The 23,724-nt window shown below is 32.4% G+C and overlaps 1 protein-coding gene across 2 annotated transcripts; it reads left to right on the top strand.

The window, feature by feature from the left end:
• On the top strand, positions 1–2,478 carry LOC146900992 (NAD(P)-binding Rossmann-fold superfamily protein). Of its 2 annotated transcripts, none has more exons than XM_085734638.1 (5): positions 1–323; positions 570–814; positions 945–1,038; positions 1,145–1,256; positions 1,899–2,478. In XM_085734638.1, exons 1-5 carry the CDS (start codon positions 194–196, stop codon positions 2,059–2,061), a joined length of 744 nt encoding a protein of 247 aa, XP_085590764.1. In that variant the 5' UTR covers positions 1–193; the 3' UTR covers positions 2,062–2,478. The 2 variants fall into 2 exon arrangements, with proteins under 2 accessions (XP_085590764.1, XP_085590763.1); XM_085734637.1 differs by having other exon boundaries at positions 549–814.
• The last annotated feature ends 21,246 nt before the right edge of the window (positions 2,479–23,724 follow it).

Below are 23,724 nucleotides of genomic sequence, written 5' to 3'. Positions count from 1 at the left end.
ACCTACCACTACTTTGCCACTTCCTACTTTTATTTTTGCTTGCTACTTGCTACCTATAGTATAGGCTAGTATTCACTTCACATTCCTATATACATTCTTTATTTGTAACCTTAGGCTAAATCTTAATTCTTTCATTCCTTCCTTCCATATATAGTTTTGCTATTTGTAACCACTATTTTGGTGGAGGTGCACGATGAGAAACATGGCAAGCTCACGAGGTAATATTGCAGCCATAGTTGGCGTCGGTCCTAATCTCGGCCTCTCCATCGCTCGCAAGTTTGCTCATGAAGGTTACACCGTTGCCATCCTCGCCCGTGACTTAGGTATGAATGTATTTTCTTCTATTATATGTTCATCTATAACATACTTTTTGGACAAACATGTTATTATCGTCGACTCAACTTTCTCTTATATATAAAACATAATATTTGTTTAAACATATATTAATATAATAATACAAACTATTACTATATATTATTTATGTTTGATTGAATTGAAGGGATATGTGATGTGATACAAATGAGTTATTATAAATTGAACTGATGCAGGGAGGTTATCAAGATTTGCAGATGAAATAGCAAGGGAAGAAAAGGCACAAGTGTTTGCTATAAGAATTGATTGTTCAGATTCAAGAAGTGTAAAAGAAGCATTTGAAGGTGTACTTTCACTTGGATTTGTTGAAGTTCTTGTTTATAATGCTAATTATGAGTCACCTCTTCAATCCAAACCAACTCCTTTTCAACATCTCTCAATCCAAACTTTCCAAACTTCCCTTGCCGTTTCATCCCTCGGCGCCTTCAACTGTGCTCAACAGGTAGTTATAGTCTACTCTGCGATCCAACATATCAAATGTTTCTGTCGTTTTTTATTATCTCAATTTATTTGATTAATAAATCATTATCATATAATAGTATGATGAAGTTAAATAATGATTTATGAATTAGGTGCTGCCGGGAATGGTTGAAAGAGGAAAAGGAACAATTCTATTCACTGGTTGCTCTGCTTCTTTAAATGGCATTGCAGGATACTCAGAACTATGTAAATATACTACACAATTTTATTTATTTGATTGATTATGTTTTAATGTAAGTTTAATTAGCTTATAAGAGAACATTGCATTGCATGTGGTGTGTGCATGAGACAGGCTGTGGGAAATTCGCTTTGAGAGCACTATCACAATGCATTGCTAGAGAATTTCAGCCTCAAGGAGTGCATGTAGCTCATATTATTATCGATGGTTTTATTGGCCCACCAAGGTGCGTTTCGTTTGTTTATTTGTTCCTAGATCTTCTTTCCCTTTTCTTTTCCTGTCATTCATATATATTCATTGGGATCTTGATTTCACCTACTTGCATATATTTCATTCCATTATATATATATATTTCCTATTCTAATTCCACCATAACTAATATACATCTATGTAGACATTCCTCGGATTAGACGTGTCTTGATGTCCGACACTGACACGATACCGACACATATAATTACACTGAATTACGTGATTTTCTTAAATTATCAGCGGTGTCGGCTGTCGGTGTCCATATCGTGTCCGATATCCGTGTCCAAATCCGTATTTGTGCTTCATAGATCTACATACACATAAGATTTAAGGTACATATATATGTAAATACTATTTAAAATTTGCATATATTGTCAAGAGTTCTACATGGAACGAGATAAAACGTTAAATTTTCAGGTAACAAGTCGATTTTGTAAGAATTGAATTAAGTCTATCCCAAATTTCTAAAATGGTATCTGCGTCTATCTCTGTTATCCCACTTGATTACCTCTATGCGACTAGTTTACGTAGGACAATCATCATTTTACATGTAGGTTTTGTGACGGAGAATTAGGTTTTAACCTATTGTGTAAATGACTTGTTATGTTATGGGGTGCAGAGGATCATCGGCAACAACAACAACGATGTCGTCGCGAGGAGGAGGAAGTGGTGGTGAGAGTGTTATGGACCCGGATGCATTGGCTCAAACATATTGGCATATACACGTTCAGGACCGGAATGCATGGACCCAAGAAATGGATGTTCGTTCATCGAACTTCTAGTAGCAACTAGCAACAACTACTTTGTCTAATCTTCCCTACCAGTCCGTAATTTATGTCGCTCCATTATTTTCATGTCTCTCTCTCTTTTGCCGCAATCATGTCGTTACTGATGTCAGAGCATGAACCATGAATTAATTCATGATGTTTCTTATCATCTGCTACTATTTGGGACTTGGCTAGTGTGCTATACTCTCTGTGATTTTGTGTGTACAAAAATTAATTACACGTTACAATTATTGTTATCATTATGTAAAGGAAAAAAAAAATATGATCCATTTAAGCATCTCAATGCTTAGAACTTGTGTTGTTTCTTGGGTCTACTATTACAAATATATAACATTGTTGTTTGTAAGAAGAGAAGAGTATATTGAAATTTCCATGTTGCATCAAAATAATTCCTATGAACAGTTTCTTACATAAGTTAAATGCATCCTATAGTTATGATTAGTGACTAATTTGTTTGGTAATGGGACAAGTTGATTCTGATCATGGGAGTGGGGTCTTAAGGGACCAACATATAGGAAAAGTTAAGCGGATCAAAGGTTGGGAAGGGGACATGATTGCATGGATAAAAGCTAGAGTTCGTGTCCTCATTTTGGACATAGAAAACTATGTGTAGTTGGTTGAATTGAATCTCCAATATTGTTTTTGAGTGTCGACGTTCTTTTAATATTTTCTTTTGAGGGATTTTTGTTTTAATGTCTTTTAGCCTTTGTTTGAGAGTTTATAGAGGCCAAGAGAGAAGAGACCTTTGAGGATAGAGAAATGTTTATTTGAGTACATCCCAAATGAAAAATGTTGGGACATATAAATTAGAAGATTATATAATTAAAAAGGGTGCCACAAGAACTTAATACAATTATTGTAAAATTTGATAACCGCCTACCGTGGGTAAAAATGAAAGGTCCATGCTTAGAGGTACTATTTTTTTAATCAAAAAATGGGTGCCTCTAATGTAGTGTGCGTGCGGCTAAATAAATTTCATTTCAAGTGTCCATATAAGACATACCTTGAGGATAAAGGAATGATGAGGATGAGAAGGGGGGAGTAGCCCTCCACCATGCATGGATATACTTTTTAATTCACAACTTTTTTTTAAATATATCAAATCGGTATATAAGTTTATAACTTTTCTCATGAGTAGAGCTATCAAAATAGATCAAATCGATCCATTAGTCCATAACTTTTTTCTAAATAGCGAGCATATAAACAATTTAGCTTTTTTTAGTCTGAGTACATTTAACGCATATACAATTTGGGTTGGGTCAAGCCGAGCTAGGTCATTCTACTTCAAACCGACCCACTTCAATGTGATTCTTGAAAGAAGAAAAAAAAGGTATTAATAAAAACTTAAAAGGGTTATATGCTAACTTGTGCCCGCACAAGTTAAGGACTAAAAAAAGAAGGGTCATGTTAACTTGTGCCCTTAGGGCACATGTTAAGCAACCTAAAAATAGAAATTGTTTCTTAAATTTTGTGCATTCAATTAGTTAAAAGTCAAAAAGTTAAATTCAAATACATTAATTACAACAAAACATTTCTATTTTTACTTCTTAACTTGTGCCCTGAGGACACAAGTTAACATTAGCCAAAAAAGAAATGAAAAGTTAATTTTGCATTGAGAAAATCAACTTTTATACTTTTTAGTTGCTAAATGCACAATTTCCAATACTATAATTCTATATTTGGTTTGCTTAACATGTGCCAGTTTTTCCCAAACTTAAAAGTTAATTTATATTTAAATATATATAAAGTTAATAAAAAGAGATACATTAACTTTAACTTAAAATTATTAAATTTTATAAAGTATTAATTTCTTTGTGTGTTAACCCTTTGTTTTTTAGGAAAAAGGGTCCTAGTAATCCGGAGTTCAGTTAGGAGGTAAATAAAGTCTGACCAATAATTGTTCCATCCGAAAATCAAGCTCGAGTTCTCCCAAACAATTCTTCATTTGGCGGAGCTCATTAACCACTTGACCTCAATTGATTATAAATTATTAATTTGATTCAATTGAAGGAATAAAATATAAGTTTAATAGATATTCATTGTTAATGTTAAAAAATTGAAAGTTGCATCCAATCTTATCTCAACAAATATATAATTGTCAGAAACAAATATATTATGTCGCATATAAAATAAAATGAGTGAGTTAACCAACGAGTCATGAGTTTATTTTGTTTTCTAAGGTTGCACTTTGTGAGTTCTAACAAGTACTCTACACTTTTACGTAATTTTTATGCGATAGATATTTGTATAGATGTTAATTTATATGGTGTCTATTTGATTGATTTGCATATGAGCATAATGTTGATAAATTTCTAGTCAATCAAAATTTGACATGAAGGACATATTCTTTTTAATAAATATAGTCATGCAAAGAAATAATTTTTTTTTTAAGAAAAAACAAACAATTAATGTTATTTATCCATTTGATGCGTGTGAAAAAATAATGTAGTTTTGTTTTACATTGCATCTTTTTTTTTTAAAAAAAAATATGGTAATATTGAAATATGAGTCCGGCCAATCCATCTGCATAACCCATTTATAGTTGGGCCAGACTCAACTTTGGCGGTTCATATAGCTAACGGTTCGGCTCAATCCAATTCATTTATATGCGGTGGACCATTGGACAAGAGCCGAACTAGCCCATTGACAAATATAGGTACGAGTATGGATACAAGATGCAAGATTTATTTTATTTTTTTTAAAAAAAATTAAGGTATGACTACGTCAATTAAAAACATGAATTTTTATGATCCCGACTTGGTTTATGACTCGACTATCCCATTTTTCCTTAGAAACCAAATAAAAATAAGGCTTGATTACAGTTTTGATCATTCTATTTTCACTCACTCATTGAATCGTTCTCTCCAATTTTGTACTCAAAAAATGATGAGACATGTTTTAAACGAAGTATCATACGGTTGGATGACCTTGAATGATCAACAACCATGAATTACTAGAAAACCCCATAAAAAAACAATTTAAATATAATACATTACTGTATTATGTTTAAAATCTGGAAGAAAGACCAAAATTGAGTGATTTTAAAATGGGAGGACAAATTTCATGAGCGAGTCAAAACAGAGGGACCAAAATTATTGTTAAGCTAAAAAATAATATTTTTTAAAGAAATATAAGAATAGATTAAAACAACATAAACTAAGTTTTTGTTTTTGTTTTTATTTTGAAAAGCCAAAAAATAATATATTTTAAACAAACAATCAAAGCAGATCGAAAGGTTACAAAGTTCACAAATGGTATTTGGTTAAGCTAATTATTCAATTTCCAACAAAAACATTAAAATAAAAATTTAAAAAGCCAAAAATGGTGCTTGGTTAGAATAATAAAGAAACTCAAATTTGAGAAAACTATAAATTTCACTCAAAGATGAAATAATGAGGAAATTAGACGAGTATTGATAACAACACGTACACATGGTTCATCGTTTTACATGTATCCATGTTTCATAGATTTCAAAGTCCCTAATATGAAGGAACTAAAAAAGTACATCGAGAGAAGGCTTTAAAAAGTTTTGAAGCGCTTTGAATACATTTTCAATCATTCCCCATTTCTTCATAACATTCTAAAATCAAATAAAAAAAAGTTATAAATGTATTCTCATTTCATCCTTTTGAAAATATTTCAATTAAAGAAGGTGAATGAGTTTCCTTCGTTAATCTCTTTCCCCACCCTCCCTACAAAGTCATCTCCTCCCATTTTCTCTAAACTCCCAAACAAATGTTTGAGAGATTTGAAGGAAGGGCTTGGATGGAAGGGGAGGAGCGAAAATGAGATATATATATATATATATATATATATATATATATATATATATATATATATATATTCCATCTTACATGAGAATATTTTTTTAGAGAATAAAAAGATAATTTTTATATGAATAATATATTTTTAATTTATAGAGTAAAATAAAAAGAATTTGAAGAATTATTTTAACCCTAAAAACCTTCCTCAAATACATTTTTATTTTGAGTTTTCTCATATTCGAAGAGTTTTGTATTATGAAGAAAAATAAATCTCATATTTAAGGAGAAAGTCTTGTGTGGCCACAAAGCTTAAGCACATTAGAAACACACACAAAAAGAAAAAAAAAACGGTAGAAGAAGAAAGAATTAAATGACATATTAGAAGAGTTTTGCATTATGAAAACAAATAAATCATCTAAAAAGTATCTTCTATGCAAAAATTAATCATTTAAGAGCACACTAAAAAAAAATAAGGAAGACAAACAAAGAATTGAATGACCTATAATTTTAATATAGTATTTTTTTGTTGTGTATTTTGATTTTGGATTGTGACCTTTTTCAAGTTAGAGAACTATCATTCATTCCTTATCCTCCATTGTGAGGGAAGCAACAACGACGATACAAATACAAGTGCAAGTGTGTGCGGATGTAAGAGTTTTCGCTTGAGGGGTGAGCATGATGAAATAATGAACTTACATTTGAGTGAGAGATTGTTGTATAGCAAATGTGAGTTAGAAGTCCCACATCAATTAGAAAAATGGATATTGAATATTTTATAACAGAGATAACACATAAACTCCTTGTCTTAAGATTTTAGATTAAATTGTGTTGTCTCTTTCATGAACATTTTATAATCGAGATAACGCATAAACTTCTTGCCTTAAGGTTTTAGATTAAATTGTGTTGTCTCTTTCATTTATGTAATCTCTTACCTAATGTGGGTGATCACTCGAGCTCCCCTCTTAACTCAACGTAATTAACTCTCAACCATAGCCTTAATCTTTTCATGTCATGGCATTTATTCGCAGTTAGGCATTTCGAAAAGAAAAAGAAAAAAAGCATAGAAAAGTAAATTGGAGAAAGGTTTATGGGGTCAAAAAGCAACCAATGAATGAGATCAATCAATTTGGTGAAATTTATTGGAGTAGCCGTAATATACATGTTGTTAGGGCATTGCAGCTGTGCACTGACAGCTACATGGAATAGGTTCGTGACGAGGAAGGGGGTTCCACAATCAACACATCCTATCAAATGGTGGGTGCCAATTGGTCTATTGCATGATTGGTGCTTTTGTTTATTTATAGTTCATACAACCATATGATGATTGGTCATGTTATTCAAACATATCATTTCAATCTTAACTGTAGTGGTCCCTTAGGGTTGCATCTCAAAAGTTTAATTATAGTAACGTGTCCTGCTTTTCTAATGACAAATTCTCATTAATGTTGTTGTTGGTTTGTGTATGTGTACTAAGAGGAGTGTACCCTCTTATGTCATGGTTGATGTAATATTTGTGGTAGGAAAATCACAATCATTTGAGCGTGCCATAAAATTAACTTCAAATAACCAGAGAGTATTATATAGCCAATGTTTGTTTTCCGTGTTGAATTTGTAAGGAACTAGGTTTCACCTTCGAGAAAGATATTCTTGAGAGAAATTCTAGCAACACATGTTTTTAATACGTGCAGTGCTATATGTTAGAAAACATGGCATCCATTGATGAAGGAGAGAAAAGCTTGTGAATTCTTTCTATTGATAGAAAATGAAATGTTACAATATGAGAAAGTTAACCCACTTATGGGGAGGTTACACCTATATATACTAATAGAACTATGTATCTCTAATAGTCCCCTTCAAGTTGGAAGGTGTTCAAAAACACATCCAACTTGAAATGAGAAAATACAAGTAAAGATGCCGGAAATACATCGGCTAAAAAAAAATCAAACAAGTGCTCATCCAACAAGAAGCAACCACAACTCAAGGTTGAACCAATTGAAGGAAGGAGCATCAAAGCAACGCTTAACCACCATCCGGTAGAAGCCAATATCAACAAAGCCAATTAAGGCACAACGCTTAACCATCAAGAGTATTCAATCACTCAAGATAGAAGCACAAGACAAGAAATACAAGGATATCCAAAATCAATGATGATATCCAAAAAGAAGTGCAAGGAAGAGCCATAGTCTACAATGGAAGGAGGTCATATACAAGACCAAGGTTCCAAAGATAAAATTGATGCCCTCCAATGCCGAGCCGAGACAAGAAAAACCAAATGCAAGGAAGAGCCATAGTCAACAATGGAAGGAGGTCATATGTTGAACAAACTTCACACCAAAAGGACCATGAAGCAACAAGACCAAGCTTCCAAAGATAAAAGTGATGCCCTCCTATGCCAAGCCGAGACAAGAAAAATCAAAAGCAAGCCAATAGAGATGCATAGCCATGTGATGTGTCTTCAAATCATAGAAAACAAAACCATGTTGATGCATTCAAACCATAGGCCAAAAACCAATGCTTCCAATAATGAAGCCAAACCAAACAACGATCCAGGACAAAGAAACCGAGGGAAGATAATCAATCCAAGAATCTTCCAACAATCCAAAACTGAGCCAGAATCATAAACCTCACTAAAGACCAATAGAACAAACTATTCCTTGAGCAAGAATCTTTTGACAACTATATCACGGTTCCAAAACATACAAATGTAGTGAGAAACCCTTGAACAGTCCATAATACATGTGACAAGGCTCCAATGTCCAAAAAACAGTCTAACATTTCCAAAACTAATGAGCTGAAATGCACAGGGACTGTTGGCTATAACAACAAAACTTACATCTCCAATTAAGTGCAGCTGCTGGAAAACAGAAATAGAACACAAAAGATGGGTACAATTATGCAGTCAACATGTACCAACTGATGAGTGGCAGCAAGCCTTGTACTTTCAAAAGAAGAAAACCAATCCACTAAGAATCAATGGCTGTGAATAATGGTCCAAATCACCAAATAGGAGACTTCAAATTAATGAGTATGCACCATCTCAACATCCATGACCATTAATACCAGGCATGATTAGTAACCATCATAACACATAATGTCATATCATCAAACCTCAAAATAACCAAGAACTGAAATGGTAAAACACAATTCACTGTCAATGAACAAAAAAAAGTTGAACAAACAGCTACAACCACTTCCAATTCATTTGAACTGAAGTATAGGAAGACATGAATTTGCATATTTCTTCAAATTGGGAACAACTCCAGTGTAGTAACAAAGCCATATGTATCAACAAAGGAAATCCAATCCAAAATTATCTTCAATCAGCATATAAGAGTACTAGTTATCCATTATCAGTCAAGTCTAAAAACTGAAAGTAGCAACCTGAATTGGTGATTCTAATATAGAGCCATTTGCAAAAGCATATCCAACAAATTCCAGAACAAAATCTCAGACTGGAATTGCAGTGTCTTAACCGCACAAATCAAATCGGATTATTGATGCAAAATTCAGTTTGAAGAAAGATAAATCAAGAACCTGACGGTGTTTGAAAAACAGAACCTAATTTTGAAAACTTGTCACAAACACCTTGTGAGCATATGAATGAAGATGTGGAAATTCAAAGCAATGAACGAAGCTCCACACATCTGAACTGATAACTCCAAAACATCAAAGAAATTTGATAGGATTCATAGACAAATCTCAAAAATTGCATCAATCTGAAATCCTCAAGTATTGCTAATAACTTCATGTATTTCAAGAAAAACATCTATCAGTGATGCAATCTAATCTCAAACAAGAGCAAACGAAATTACTATGAAAGAGACGGATCGAAACAAAAGAAAATGATGATTTCAGAACTATGAAACCCTAGAAATTGGGGAAAAATGATGACAACGAAATCTAACCAAATTGCGAACAGAATTGAGATACGGATCATAAACGAAAAAGATCGAAATCAAAACGAAGACAATCGGATAGAAAAACGAAAAAGAAATGCAGTGTGAGAAGAAACAGAACCGATCAAAGACGGATCATGAAAGTGAAATCGAATCAAAGATGAAATGGAATCAGGAATTGGATTTCGATCGAGAAAGTGAAACCGAATCCAAAAAAGGAAGGAGGATGACGCAAACTGAACTGATTCAGAAAAGAAAAAGAAGCAAAAAAAAAAATGAATAAGAAAGAAAAGACGAAAAAGGAAAATGAAATAGAAGATGAAAAAATAGTTTTCTCGAGAAAATGCAGCGGAAAATTACTTCAAGGTGGATACCAGATTCGCTCTGATACCATAAAATGAAATAGAAGATGAAAAAATAGTTTTCTCGAGAAAATGCAGCGGAAAATTACTTCAAGGTGGATACCAGATTCGCTCTGATACCATATTAGAAATCATGGTTGGCCTAACACAACCCCACAAAACCGGCTTGTGAGGTGAGGATTGCCCCCACTTATAAACAAATTGTCAGGCCAACTCCTAACCGATGTGGGACTCTTAACACTATATTCAGTGAGAAAAATCTTTTCGAGTGATTAAAACTTGAAAATGGCTGGAATAAATGCAGAATGCGGAAATCATGGTTGATTTGAGGAAATCATGGGTGATTGGTTAATAGAAGTGATAACGCTACGGTTACAAATTCAATGCTTGTGATACTTTCTTGAAATATTTTTTCGCGAGAAACATCATTTTCCTTTTAATACACGTTTTTTAATATATTTTTTGGTTAAAATTCCCATGAAACCTACCAAGTTTATATAAGATCCACATGATTTGATGGAACCGATGTGAATTTTAACCAATCAAAACAAGTATGTTAAAATATGTGTTGCTAGCATTTTTCTATTCTTGAAAATGGGTGAAGAGTTTTTAGGTTACGACCTACCCATCTAAGCCTTTTTTTTTGGTTTGAGCAAACCCATCTAAGCCGAAATCTACTGAAATTTGTGGATATACTAATTATTTAGTTCCAAGAGTGCCGCAAGACTCTAATTACGGTAATTTATACCAAAAGAAATAATAACTACGACTATATATCTTTTTCCCTTCTTTCTTTAAGTTTTTGAAGTGTTATGTTTGAAACCAAGATTATTTAGTTCTCTACAAAAAAAATTGAACAAGCCTAAGTGTTAGCAAAGTGATTATACGCTTATCATCAAGAAAGCGTAAAAGATCTGTTAACACTCAAAAAAAATTGGTCGAATAATGTATTAGCAAACATATTAGTATTAGGTGATTCTGCATCAACTACATAGACTATCAGCTCATGGACATTAAATTTCACTCGATTTGGTGGCTAAAAGCTAATAATGTCACATTTGTGTATGGTTCTCAAAGATGGTGGTCGGACCCTTTGCTTTGTTTGGGTATCGACTGACCTATGTTTCTGTTATTATTATGTTTGACTGATTGTTTCTTGGGGGTGGTCTCTTTAGTACACCTTATGCTAAGGAGGTTTCACTGCCTTTGTTAATATATTACATTTTTTGTTCTTAAAAAAAACTATATAGACCATCAAAAAACTAAAACCAACGCATGCATTTGCATTTCGATAATTATCTTTATTATTTCCTAAAGAAAATTAAAATTTCAACTTTTCCAAACTAGAAATATATATTAAATCTAGTCTGAAATAAATTTTAACAAATGTCTTAAATAAATCCGAATGAAATCCAATTTTCAAGTGTAATCTAAAACCCCTAAAAAAAAAGTGTAATCTAATTAAAGTTCATATAGTTTATCCTACAACTTTGTTAACATCATGCACACACACAGATATAATATTACAGCATCATTACTTAATCGGCTCTACAGACAACCACATATAGATTTACTTAGGTTAAACTTACTCCTCTTTACATGTCAAAAGGTTTACTTTAGAAACATTTTTTTTCATGTCTTAGCTTCTTACAGAGGTGGCAATTTAATTCCTCGTAATTTTTCATTATTTTATTCTACTGAGAAAATTTACTTCCAGTATCATGGATTTCTTCCCATTTTTGTTACGAGGTTATTGGAGATATAGTTAGCTTTATTAGTATAACTAGCTAGTATAGTATAGTTAATATAGAATAAGTTAGTTATGTAACTAACTAACTACCTACCTATATCTCAAACTAATAGAAGTTAAAGCCAAACCAAATGATCGATATGCATTACTAACTTGAAGTTTTTATTTTTAACAGCAAAATAAGAATTTTTTTTTTAATAATATTTGAGAGAGCTAACTTGAAGTGTTTGAATTTTTATGTGAGAGAAGACATTTCTATAAAGTAATTTGTTGAATTTGAATCCTCACGTGTGGGAAAAAAAATGAGAGGATTATGTAGATGATCTCAACATTACAAGTGGAATCCAATACATTTTTGAATAAAGAAAGGAATATGCTGGTTAGAGCGACAAAAAACCTCACAATGTTTTCACGAGCGATACTTTACATAACATCTATTCTTGACCTATAGCCATGACCTCCCATGATTTCGGGTAAGGAAGCAATTTAATTGGCTATAAGCTTTTCGTGAACCGCTCTAGATGAATTTTGTCGGGATGAATAGCAATGTAGAAATCATCAATATAAACCTCATGTTTTTTGCACATATGAGATGATCCAAATCCACAATCCATATATATGTTTCCTTTTGCCTTTATACTTCATAAGTTTGACTTTTCACTCTACAAAATATTAATCAATCTCCTCAAGGAACTAATTGGATGCACAATATTTTTGTTCCCTCAAAACAAAATCCTTTATTTCTAAATAATAAAGTGTTGCTTAAAAAGGAATGGCTGAGATTCTAAACGCTTCTCTTTCCTTTTCCTTTCCGATCTTAAAAGGCATGCAATTGTGTCTTTATGCGGTTGCTAAACTGTTGAAAGCTAGCATGCACTCCCAAGTGGATACAATATAATGATATATGTAGAAGGACTATTTTCAAGCCCTAGAAAGATGGTCCCATTTTTTATTTTTTTTTGAACAAGCAGAAAGATGGTCCCATTAGTACAAGAATGGAAAAAATTCAAAGCACCTATATATATAGGGCTCCCCCTACCTAGTGTGTTGCATCTTTTGCTTACCATTTTCAGCTTGAATCCTTTTCTTGGGATTATCTTGTGTCAAGTTCTTATCTTCTCATCTCGAAAGGGGAAAGAAACACAATGACATGGAAAAACAAAAGTTGAAAATGAGGACCTTTTTTTACTCATAATTTATCTTCCCTTGGAGAAAACCTAATTTTGTGTTTTAACTCTCTTTTAGTGGTCCTTAGGACAATAAGAATCAAGAAGCCAAGTAAGACTTAATAATATTTTCCATTTTTTTATTCTAATGGTAGAATCTATTACTTATGGATCCCACAATTGTAGAATTCAAATTGTGCTCTTCCTTTCTTTCCACCTTGTATGCCTTTGTCAAGGTTCTTCCTATAGGACCATATGTCTCCACCCTGTCATTCATACCATCCTTCTCCAATGATGTGAAAATTATAACACATTCTTACTCTCAAAAACAACCTAAGAAAAGTATGTAGAAGTGTAAGGACATGATGGGAGCTTTGGAGATTACTATATTGAACAATCAACAATCACATAAATGATTCATACATCACTTCTTAATTATTTTAAGACATTAGATCTATGAATTCTCTCACTTATATGTTATTAAAAATTCACTTTTTTATTAATGCAGGAATATTGATCACACTTGATATATCGATCGTCTCCCTCTCAAGTGTGAGCACATACATTCATTTGAGGTTGCTCCCCCTGAAACATAAGCTCTTCTTATCCAAGTAGACACTTGCATTACAGTTGGCACTCAACATCAATGGGGCACGATGTCCTGTCAAACCATCAACTCTAATACAACTATTGAATCACAAGGAGAGTCTGGGGATGATCACATTGATCTTTGAGTAATCATATAAACGACTTGAACACTACATCTTAACATAAAACCATAAGCTATTAGATATATAAGTTCATTCACTTATATGTTGCCCAACATTTATTTTTCCATCCAATATGAGACTCTTGATCTCACTTGATCTGCTAACAAGTAGATGATCTTGCACAAAAAGTACACACGCCACAAGAAAACATACATTTGTGGTGGTCATTAGTTAAAGTGTCGGTGTGTTGAACCGTTGCTATAATTTAAATGATTTTCTTATTAAAATAATGTTTAATAATAAATTAAAATATAACAAAATTTACAAATTTGGAAGTAATTTCAGAAAGATTGCTATTTAGTAACCATTTTTTATCTGGTCGATAAATAAGTTTGGAGAAATGCTAGCAACGCACATTCTAACACACATTTTTCAACACACTCTCTTTGATTGGTTAAAATACACATGGGATCGACCAAAATTATATGGGACCCACATGATTTGGTGGGACCTCTGTGAATTTTAATCAATCAAAAAGAGTGTATGTTAGAATGTGTGTTAATAGCATTCCTCGTAAGTTTGTGACCGATTTAGAGTTCTCTATTTGTAAAATTTGTTAGACCACTAGTCACTAATATCAGCGATTCATTTGACATTCTTAGTCTATAATCGATGGCTAAATCGGTTACTATATAACAAAATTTTTAGGTCTCAAGATGTTGATCTTTGGGACATAGTAGAAAATAGTCCTTTCACTCCTAAATCTACTAATGTTGAAGAAACCCCAGAGAGCAAACCAATGCAAGCATGAGCCATAGAGAACAAAAAAGTACTACTGGTAATTCTCTCTCGTATATGCATCAAGTGTGAGATTAGTTATTTAATTAATTTTGCATCGACAAAAATAATATTTTATTAATATTTTCTTAAAAAAGGAATTAATATAAATTATTATCAATTGTTATAACCAGTTAATATAAATTATTTTCAATTGTTATCCAAAGGATGACTTTTCAACCAGTTATTATTCTTTCAAAAAAAAAAAACCAGTTATTATAGTATGAGTGCAATAAGCTAGAACTAATTAAGCTTGAATGTCTAATGCTCAAGAAAAGTTTCAAGAAGCTTCAGAAGAAAAAGAAAGTTGTGATGTATAGATAATTTATACTAATCGTTGTCTTTTGCATCAACTGAAACTGGAAAGCTTCAATCTTCTGATGTGCCTTCTGTTGTCTATATTATTATTCAGAATGAAAATAAGCTTTGAAATAAATGGTCAAGGTGTATGACACAAGATCTAACAAACTTTGTTAATGATAAAAATAATAAGAAACTTATTGGCAACAAATTTAGAATTTTTGGAATTTGGGCCTAGGGGGGAGCATTCCTTTCAAATATTTGGGCCTTCCGGTGGGTGCTAATTCAAGGAGTATGTCTACTTGGGACTCGTTGGTGGAGAATCTTAGTGGCAAGTTGAATTCTTGGGGCCATAAATTTATTAGCTCTGGTGGTAGGATTGTGCTCTTAAACTCGGTTCTTAATGTCATTCCTATTTTTTACTTGTCTTTCTTGAAGCTTCCGGTCCAAGTTTGGAAGCGGATTGTTCGGATTCAAAGAGAGTTTTTATGGGGAGGTGTAGGTGGTGGAAAGAAGATTAGTTGGGTGAATTGGGAGACGGTGTGTCAAAGTAAAAGTAATGGGGGGCTAGGTGTCAAGGATATTCGCCTAATGAATGTTAGCCTTTTAGCCAAATGGCGTTGGAGGTTGTTGGAGGACGGTACGGCGTTATGGAAGGAGGCTTTGAGGGCGAAATATGGCTCTTGTGTGGATAATTTGTTGGTAGGTAGCAATGTTGGGGTTCCAAGATTTGCTTCATATTGGTGGAAGGAAATGCTTAAGGTAGGGGACTTTGGTACCCATAATTGGTTCAATGCGGAGGTGGAGCGTAAGGTAGGTAATGGCCTTTCTTCTAGCTTTTGGTGTGATACTTGGAGAGGGGGTACTTGAAGGGATTTTATGAGAGATTTTTCAAAATTTATAATCCTCTTAGCGGAACAAATCCCATTGAAACGGATCTTGATTAAATCATTAATCACAAATCAAACAGAACACATGCTTAAACATTTTAAGGATTCATGTGTTTACCTCTTGAAGCGCAAAACCTTTGTAGAAGAAATATTTCTGATCACGAGCAAAGCAAAGCAGCGATGCATCTACTCAGTCCACACGAACAGAACTTCTCCGATGACCGGTGCTAGCCAATTCCAACGGAGATTCAGAGAGAACAAGGTTTAGAGAGCGGCGGCTAGGGTTTCACAACTTTTGTGAATTAGATTAAGCACTCACAAAAAGTTAGCAATGCTTCAGCACAAGGGTTCTATTTATAGAACCACTTATGTGGTCAGCAAGACAACACTTAAGTACACCGTACCTTACGGTGGACCACGTTTCTCTATTTTTCGTAAATTAAATAATAAAGTCATATTTAATTATTTAATTACTAATAAGTCTTACTTATTATTTTATAAATAAGTCTCACTTATTTATTTTATAAATAAGTCTTACTTATTTATTTCTCTCTTCTATCTGTCCTTTGTGTGTGACCCTATAGGTTCTCATAACGTTGGCAATAATATTAAATCACATATTTAATATTATAAACAGTGAGCGGTATCCAGCAACACATCACTGCTACCCAAGTGACGAGAATGTCATGTGATCTGACGAAACCTTTCTGTGATAATGATCATGTGTATAATTACCCTTTTGCCCTCATGTCTATATTGAACACAAGGCATAGACTGTGTCATCCTTGTCTAGTTCAATATTGGGCCCGTAGACATTTCTCCTGTTATGTAGGAGGGACAAATTCCATCTAGGTCACTCATGTCCCTCAGCATGATTCATGGAGTACCCATCAACCAACTTTATAGTTATCCTGTTACGGACAACGTTTGAATGGTGACAAAGCACTCGACTTCAACATCTAAGGTACATAGTGGTTTCAGGTCGAAGGGTGGAATACACCACTATCACTATGAGAATATCTTATGACACTTTTCATAACTTTTACTATGTAGTATTCTCATAGCGGGTCAATCCAATATAAATATTACTCCTAATATTTATATCTATGTGAAGACTTGATAACTCTTTTATCCATGATCTGTGAGATGTGATCATCAGTCTACCCACATAATAGTCTCTATGCTTTAATGATATCTCACTTCTCAATAAAGCTTGACTATGGATACTTTAAGAATAATTTCATTATGTTTAACGGGGTCTCACAATTAAGTTATACTTAATGTTCCATTAAACGGACTAACTATTCTAGGGACTTTATTATTTTGAAACAGAACAAAATCAATAAAGAAATGCCTTATTATTATATATTCACAATATATACTTATATCAATATCATGATACAAAGCCAAACCCAATCAACATAGATTGGCTATTAGGGCTTACTCCAACAATCTCCCACTAGCACTAAAAGCCAATCAAATAAATATTAACTCAATATCTATATATTGCTCAAGTGTTAGCATCAAGCACACTCTGGGCATGATACTATTCTAGTAGATAAGGAACCCTTTCCTATGTTGGTAGGCTACATTACTTTCAATTTACACTTTCGATTTTCCATCGAAAAGAAATTGAAGTGTCAAAGTATACATTTGGATCATTGGTGAGATCAAGTTTTCATTGCTTGCAGGATTTAAACCAATTTTACCTCAGACGAGATCAATGGAATCCGCAACGCAAGAAACACATGTTTTCACTCAGTTATGAGCTAAACAATCCAAATCATATATATTTGATATCTGTAATAGAAACAACAACTATCTGAAGCTTGTACTTTCACAAATTTCATAGTTGATATCCTAGCATAACATTTATTCCAAATTACGATCTGGATATACTGTACACCCATATGAAAGTAAACACCATTGTAACTCATTTACAATGTTTCTTTCATCCGTGTTCAAGAAACAATCCAATATCCTTTAAGACATCCAAGGATATTTTTTGAAGGTATTCTAGTGTCGAACACTATAATCAATTTTGGTACATATTAGAAATAATTTTCTAATCATGTCTTACATGTGTAGATAAATTGTTTTGGTGACTAGTATGTCATCTACATACTCTACCAAACTAATATCAATGCTCCCACTAATCTGCTTATGTGCACAAGATTTCTTTATTAATAAAAGTTTTCATAAAAACTCATTAATAAAATAAAAATTCAACTTCGAGAAGTTTTCTTTAATTCATAAATGAATTTTATAATACATCTACCTTTCTAGTATCCTTTGGATTAACGAAATCCTACATATATCAAATACATATATAAGGTTATTCCAATTAAGGAATACAACCTCGTTATCCATCTTCTAGAACATGTATTATACAACAATGGGAATTGGGATCGTTAGATTTAAGCATTACGATGATGGAATGGTTTCGTCATGATATGCATCATGAATTGCATGAAACCTTGTACAATCAATCGCATCTTAAAGGTATTCATAATACAATCCATGTCAATTTTCTATAAGAAAACTCACATTCATCTTATGAGTCATACTCATTTGGATGATATAACCAGTATCCATATATGGTTTGTGTACATGGATTCTTTATAAGATCCCATGGCATCTAGCCACTTCTCAAAATCAGGCCATTTACGACCTTCTAGTAAGTCAGGTGCTTATCTTCCATGAGCATCATATTACCTTGTTGAGTCATGACAAATCATGTTTCTCATCCTAGTGTTATGACATATCAGACTCATCTAGATCATGTGCTACTCGAACTAGCGATTTACCAACAACCCTTTGTTGAATCAGTTCATGTTCCATTCTTAGAGAAACATGTATTTTGTGGTACTTGACTTAATTCAAGTTCTACATCACTCCCACTAGCTCTTGCAGAGCTATACTCCTTGAGAAGGAATACTCCAGTTCTAGCGACAAACAACTTTTGTCAAGGAAGAAGATGTAGAAATAGTATCCTCTAGTTTGCTAAGAGAACGTCCACAAGTATACATTCATTTAATTTGAAGTTTAGTTTATCTAGTAAACCATATAACCTCAAATTATCATAAAGTCAAAAATAGGTACTCTTACCTCCATATCTAATATGGTGCCTTTATGATTACTCAATTAGAACTTGTTGTGGGTGAAGAATAACTGTAATTTAATTAATTTCAAGAGTCTTTGAGTTATAATCAAACTATTTTAGACCGAGTCATGTCAAACATGAAACGATATAAATAATCATTATACTCATTAATCAAGCATTTACCATCACGACTTACTCGTATAGTTTTTATACTTTTCAAACTTATTCTTTTTACTTCATTGTTAAAATCTTTGAACAATTTCAAAGTTTTCTTCAATCATGTCAAATACACTTTGCTTATCTACTAAATGATTTAGTAATGTTAGATGAAGTAATAGAAACAATATCTAGCAAATATGTTTAGTTCTCCATATACATCTCATATGTATATAAACTCAAATAAATTACGTGCCCTTTCACCTTTGTTGGTGATTGGTATACTAATCTATTTTGAAAGGTGGGACTCACATCATTCAAAATGATATAAAATCAAATGAGTCCAATAGTCCATATCCATGGATTTTGGAAATATGAATCTCACTTTTTTGTACTAAACAATGTTGCCAATGATATACAAAAGGTTCAAATCTCATTTGATCCTTTTTCATATGTTATAGATCAGCTTATCGAGATCATGGAACTCAATTCCATTACTTGATTAGCACACTTGTATAGAAAACATTATTTGGATAATAGGACAACATTTATCCTTTTATTCAACTACACAATCATTCTCTTGTCAATGCAAGATTTATGATTTGATGCTTCTATTTTATATGGAATTTAATAACAATTATTTGGCTCCATATCAAGTTAAATTTAAGTTCAAGCATTAGTTCCTATGTCAATGAAACAATTTGTTTCATTCTAGACGTAAGTGGACTTCACTTATAGTTAATGTCCCCCTTCTTTAAAACTCTCTATATTTAAACAAATATGAGATTAATCATCAAGTATCATATACTTATGATGCAGAAGTAGAAATTTAACTTTCTATAACTATATGAGCAAATAAGAAGTCTTACTTCTATTTTAACTCTTTAACAGTTTTCCTCATTCATAAGAACAATTCTTAATTTTGCACCAATTCAGAAACTCTTTCTTGAAGATATTGTTCTTCACAAGAACATTTAACAGTATAATAAAATGCATATGCTAAAGAAATTCTAAATACAGAAAATAAATAAAATAAATATATCATGATTGAAAAACATACTTAATTAGGTCTTTAATTAAATATGCTCCCACTATTTTACTCAAAACAAATGACCTTCAACATTTGAATCGGAAAATCTCACATTGGAAGATTTTCTAGTGGGTTGAAATCCATATTTCACCATGCTTTAAGCCAACGGGGGCTGTATTCAAAACTCAGTTATTTAGGTAGGAACTCCTTCCAATTGTATCTCATACAACTTTCAAATCATTTGAGTGAATAACTCCTTACTCTAATCTATCATATAGATGTTCCCAAACATTGCTTCTAAATTTATTTTAATCTTATTAAAATTAATTTAGTTAAGTTAAACCCAAAAGAATAACACTTGGGTAAATTGGATTACCGCACCGCAACTTACTAGTATAGAATATGCGCTTCACGGAGGCAAAACCCACATAATCGATATTAGTCTTGAAGGGTGTTAAACTTTTGGAAAGCATTAAACTTAATATTTCATTTGAAGTAAATATATATTTTAATCTTATTAAAATAATCTAGTTAAGTTAGATCCAAAAATAACAATCAGTAAATAGAATTACTGCTCACAACTTACTAGTATAGAAAGTGCACTTCGCGGGGGCGAAACCTACACATTTCGATATTAGTCTTGAAGTGTGTTATACTTTTGAAAACAAATTACTTCATATTCTATTTGAAGGATTTTTATTTAGTTTAATCTCATTGACATGCATATCTCATACACACATTTTTAAAGATGCATGACATTCATGCTCATAGAAAGCAAGTATATAAAACATTTAAAATATACATGCTAACATACATCTAAAACATGTTAAGCATACATCACATACATGCGCTAAATAAACATACATTTCATGCATCACATACATAAAATAAATTAGGTAGTATGGTTATGACCTCCTAATGCGTAAGAATTAAATAAGCTACTTTATTACAATTCTTTGACCCACGAGCAAGCTTAAAAAGTTTCTCCAACTGGAATCATCATTTGGCGTCGTCTTCTCTTCAACTTGAGAAATTACATTATTTAACACTTAAATAAAAGAATTAAAATAAATCACGACACGCAGGTCGTATTTAAATAAAAGAAAATAAATCACGACATGCAGGTCGTATTTAAATAGAAATTAAACGCCAAAATCTAAGGTCATAACCATATACCATTAATTAAATTATAGATCAGCACGTAATGAATCAAATATTCATTCATATAATTACCTACTAAAGGATGTCAAGTGCCGTAATTCATATCTATGAATTTAATTAAATAAATAATTATTAGCGAGATATCTAAACGTGATATTAGCTTTTGAGTAGTCAAGCTGCAAACCGTGATTTTAGAAACATCAACAATTGAATAATAATTTCACACGGTATCAATTATTACGTATCAATTGAGATTAACTTGCCAAATTTGTTATGAAGATAATGATATGCCTTAAAATTATGCCATAAAATAGGATACAATTTTAATTCAAATCCAAGCCAATAACTAATTCTCCTAAAAGAAAAGAACGTGTATGAAAAATCATCCCATGATTTTCTATAACAACTAATTACACATATGTAAAACTTAGATATGATAGCAAACTGGTTTCCGAAAAATAATTGAAACAAGGATTTGATCAACTGTGTTACCTTTGGAACGATTTCTAAAGTTATACACTTATACTTATTTTGAAACAATTTCAAAATCAATATCATTATTCAATATCCTGGCTGCAATTGAATCACGTTTATATATTTGGTATTTCAAAACCAAATATATTTTATTTCTTATTATAACCATTATAATAACATCCATCAATTGAAAAGAAACTAATTTTCTAATCAAATCTGCACGTAATCAATCGCTAATTTTCGTTTCGAAAAATTTGGATCACTTTCGGTTTTCACAAACAACTTTGGAATATAAGTTTTGCCAAGTATCCTTTTAAAAACAATTTTAAAACTTATATCTTTAGTATTTTGAAACAATTTCAATACATTAACCAATAACCAATTAATACAGAAACACACTAAACAATTAGTTGTGCCTATTCAATTTGCATCAGCAACAGGTCACATACGTGTGTTATTATGATTCACGGTTCACAAAATCGAATAACAGACGAGAACAAACAATATCACAATTCCATTGAACATAGAAAAGAATGATCAGCAAAATTCACGAAGAGATTATGTAGCTTAATCGATTAATATGTGTTAACATAACTTGTGAAACTCCTTTCACAAATAAAAATAAATAAACTATACACACAGAATTCAGAATTCACCGTGTAATTCTATTTATTTTTTAATAATTAAAACTAAACACATGATTAAACAAAACTAAGCAAGGAGATGCATACGACACTTGAATATATTATCATATAACATATGCACAGATCAAGGTTTGGAGAGCGGCAGCTAGGGTTTCACAACTTTTGTGAATTAGATTAAGCACTCACAAAAAGTTAGTAATGCTTCAGCACAAGGGTTCTATTTATAGAACCACTTATGTGGTCAGCAAGACAACACTTAAGTACACCGTACCTTACGGTGGACCACGTTTCTCTATTTTTCGTAAATTAAATAATAAAGTCATATTTAATTATTTAATTACTAATAAGTCTTACTTATTATTTTATAAATAAGTCTCACTTATTTATTTTATAAATAAGTCTTACTTATTTATTTCTCTCTTCTATCTGTCCTTTGTGTGTGACCCTATAGGTTCTCATAACGTTGGCAATAATATTAAATCACATATTTAATATTATAAACAGTGAGCGGTATCCAGCAACACATCACTGCTACCCAAGTGACGAGAATGTCATGTGATCTGACGAAACCTTTCTGTGATAATGATCATGTGTATAATTACCCTTTTGCCCTCATGTCTATATTGAACACAAGGCATAGACTGTGTCATCCTTGTCTAGTTCAATATTGGGCCCGTAGACATTTCTCCTGTTATGTAGGAGGGACAAATTCCATCTAGGTCACTCATGTCCCTCAGCATGATTCATGGAGTACCCATCAACCAACTTTATAGTTATCCTGTTACGGACAACGTTTGAATGGTGACAAAGCACTCGACTCCAACATCTAAGGTACATAGTGGTTTCAGGTCGAAGGGTGGAATACACCACTATCACTATGAGAATATCTTATGACACTTTTCATAACTTTTACTATGTAGTATTCTCATAGCGGGTCAATCCAATATAAATATTACTCCTAATATTTATATCTATGTGAAGACTTGATAACTCTTTTATCCATGATCTGTGAGATGTGATCATCAGTCTACCCACATAATAGTCTCTATGCTTTAACGATATCCCACTTCTCAATAAAGCTTGACTACGGATACTTTAAGAATAATTTCATTATGTTTAACGGGGTCTCACAATTAAGTTATACTTAATGTTCCATTAAACGGACTAACTATTCTAGGAACTTTATTATTTTGAAACAGAACAAAATCAATAAAGAAATGCCTTATTATTATATATTCACAATATATACTTATATCAATATCATGATACAAAGCCAAACCCAATCAACATAGATTGGCTATTAGGGCTTACTCCAACAGTACTTGCTTCCGGATTAAATACCCAAGGCTCTACTCTATTTCAACTCAAAAAGAGGCCTTGGTGGGGGAGGTGGTGGATCTCCGCATAGTGTGGA

The sequence above is a fragment of the Medicago sativa genome, chromosome 8, assembly GCF_051527215.1.
Source record: "Medicago sativa cultivar Bolivia chromosome 8, Bolivia_mono, whole genome shotgun sequence".
NCBI lineage: Eukaryota > Viridiplantae > Streptophyta > Magnoliopsida > Fabales > Fabaceae > Medicago > Medicago sativa.
This window is presented reverse-complemented; position numbering and strand designations above follow the sequence as displayed.